The sequence below is a fragment of the Mastomys coucha genome, unplaced genomic scaffold (assembly GCF_008632895.1).
Source record: "Mastomys coucha isolate ucsf_1 unplaced genomic scaffold, UCSF_Mcou_1 pScaffold23, whole genome shotgun sequence".
Classification (NCBI taxonomy): domain Eukaryota; kingdom Metazoa; phylum Chordata; class Mammalia; order Rodentia; family Muridae; genus Mastomys; species Mastomys coucha.
Window position 1 is genome coordinate 104,485,655 of NW_022196906.1, and position 2,325 is coordinate 104,487,979.

Genomic DNA, 2,325 nt, shown 5'->3' on the forward strand with positions numbered 1-2,325 from the left:
GCCTCTGCCTCCCAAGTGCTGGGATTAAACGTCCCACCACCGCCCGGCTACCCATTTTCTTTTATGTAAAGTTCCCCCTAGTTGAGATTCAGTCTAGCTATCATCCCTTTAAGCACTTTGAAAATTTTGTTAAATTTTTCTTTGTAATGTATGTGTAAGTTAAGACATTATTCTATTCATTTATTTTTGTGACAAGGTCTCATGTTTTCCCAGGCTGGCCTAGAACTCCTGATTTTTCTGAAAACTTCCCATTCCCAATTACATGTCACCACTACCAGACCTAGTTTGGGTTCTTAAGAATCTAATAGGATTTGAATAGCTTATTTTCTCTACCAAAATTTTTTTTTAAATTTATTTATTGTATGTATATGAGTACACTGTAGCTATCTTCAGACACACCAGAAGAGGACATCAGATCCCATGACAGATGGCTATGAGCCACCATGTGGTTGCTGGGAATTGAACTCAAGACTTTTGGAAGAACAATCAGTGCTCCTAACAGCTGAGCCATCTCTCCAGCCCCCACCAATTTTTTTTTTTAAATTAATCAGTTTATGGTTTCTCAGTGTCAGTGCCTTTAATTTTTTTTCTTCTGCCCCTTTAATTTTTTAACATGTTTATTCCCAAATTACATTTTTATTGAGAAAATTTTGCTTCTGAAATCTGTACTGAATAGTCATTTTTTAGATTTTAAATTATTTTTTTCCTGAGATTTATGTCTCGCTATATTATCTGGGCTGGCCCAGAACTCTTTGGGTCTTACCCTCCTGCCTTGCCTCCTGAGCTAGTGCCACAGGCACTCACTAACCTGTCTTGCTCTGGTTGGTCCGTATTCATACTTCACTTTCAAACACATGTATACAAGGCTTATACTACTAAGGGATCCCATAAAAGATTTGGCCGAGTTAAACACACACACACACACACACACACACACACACACACACACACACACCAACACACAAATATCCTCGCCTTCCCTCTACTCTGTCCCCCTCACTCCTCCCCCGCACCCTCCAGTGGGGCTGAGGAATTGAGCCGAGGACTTCTTTGTGTGCAAGTGCTCCTACTAACTCAGCTAGCTAGCTCTATTACCCCAGACCTTTGTGTTCTGCAAGCTCTAATACAGGTACAGGATCTCCTATTGTTCTGGCTGGACTTGCCTGGTTTAGGCAAGAAAGGGTTTTCTATCGAATTTTTCAAGAAAGGGTTTTTCTGTCTAGCCTTGGCTGTCCTGGAACCTGCTTTGTAGACCAGGGTGGCCTCAAATTCAGGGATCAGTTCTGAGAACAAAGTAATGTGCCACTGTGCCCAGCTTTAAAACTTAATTTTCAGTTTTACCATTTTCAGGAGGAAAATTGTTCTCTTAAATAGCCAAAGTAAATAAAAAGGCATTTATATGAAAAAATGTTTAGGCTTTGAACTTGGGGTCCTTCTCTCAGGCTTCTGAGTAGCTTTGATTACAGGCATACACCACCATACCTGGCTTTTATCTAACTAATGCCAATGATTAGATCATCAGTATTTCATTCTCTTACTGTCTTTTCTTGGGGGGGTTGGATGAGTGTGAGGGGATAGTCTTGCCAGGCTAGCCTTGAACTCAGTCTGTTTCCACCTTAGTGTTGTCTTTTGAGTGGTTGACTTAAGAAATAAATAAATAATGAAACTGAGCTTCAGGAGTTATTTGATTGAATTATTATCTGTAATAGACTTCCATAACTAAATTGTATGTCATTTTACCCAATAGGAAGAAGAACAAATCCCATCGGGATATTAAGCGAATGCAGTGTGAGTGTACACCTCTTTCTAAGGATGAAAGAGCTCAAGGTGAAGTAGCGTGTGGAGAAGATTGCCTTAATCGGCTCCTCATGATTGAATGGTAAGCAAGATTGTCTGCTCCACTCCTACTCATCGCATGTGTGTCTTTAAATATGAAAATAATTAATGAAGGATAAGATTTTAATCTTTTTACTATATGTTAAATGAATACTTATGAGCAATAAGATTCCCAGTGTTTAATAGAAAACAGATATTAAGATGAATTTCTACTGCATTGCTCATTAGCTGTACCATTTGGCATATAAATGTCCCCCCAACCCCCACAAGGTTTCTTTGTGTAGCCCTGACTGTCCTGGAACTCACTCTGTAGACCAGGCTGGCCTTGAACTCAGAAATCAGCCTACCTCTGCCTCCCAAGTGCTGGGATTAAAGCCGTGTGCCACCACTGCCAGGCTATAAGTGTTCTATAAAACTGTTCTATTGCTAATAAAACTGGTGGCTTTGGTTTTTTTGTTTTTTGTTTTTGGCTTTTTTTTTTTTTTTTTT

At 39.5% G+C, this 2,325-nt stretch overlaps 1 protein-coding gene across 7 annotated transcripts in view; it reads left to right on the forward strand.

The window, feature by feature from the left end:
* Setd2 (SET domain containing 2, histone lysine methyltransferase) overlaps nt 1-2,325 on the forward strand; it is an 89,380-nt gene that overhangs the window by 23,755 nt on the left and 63,300 nt on the right. For all 7 annotated transcript variants that reach the window (XR_004111510.1, XR_004111511.1, XM_031344031.1 and 4 more), the window contains exon 4: nt 1,748-1,879. Coding sequence is in view for 5 of the 7 variants with exons in the window: in XM_031344031.1 (XP_031199891.1) it covers nt 1,748-1,879 (132 nt within the window). In the remaining 2 variants the exon portion in view is untranslated. The remainder of the gene's footprint in view (nt 1-1,747; nt 1,880-2,325) is intronic.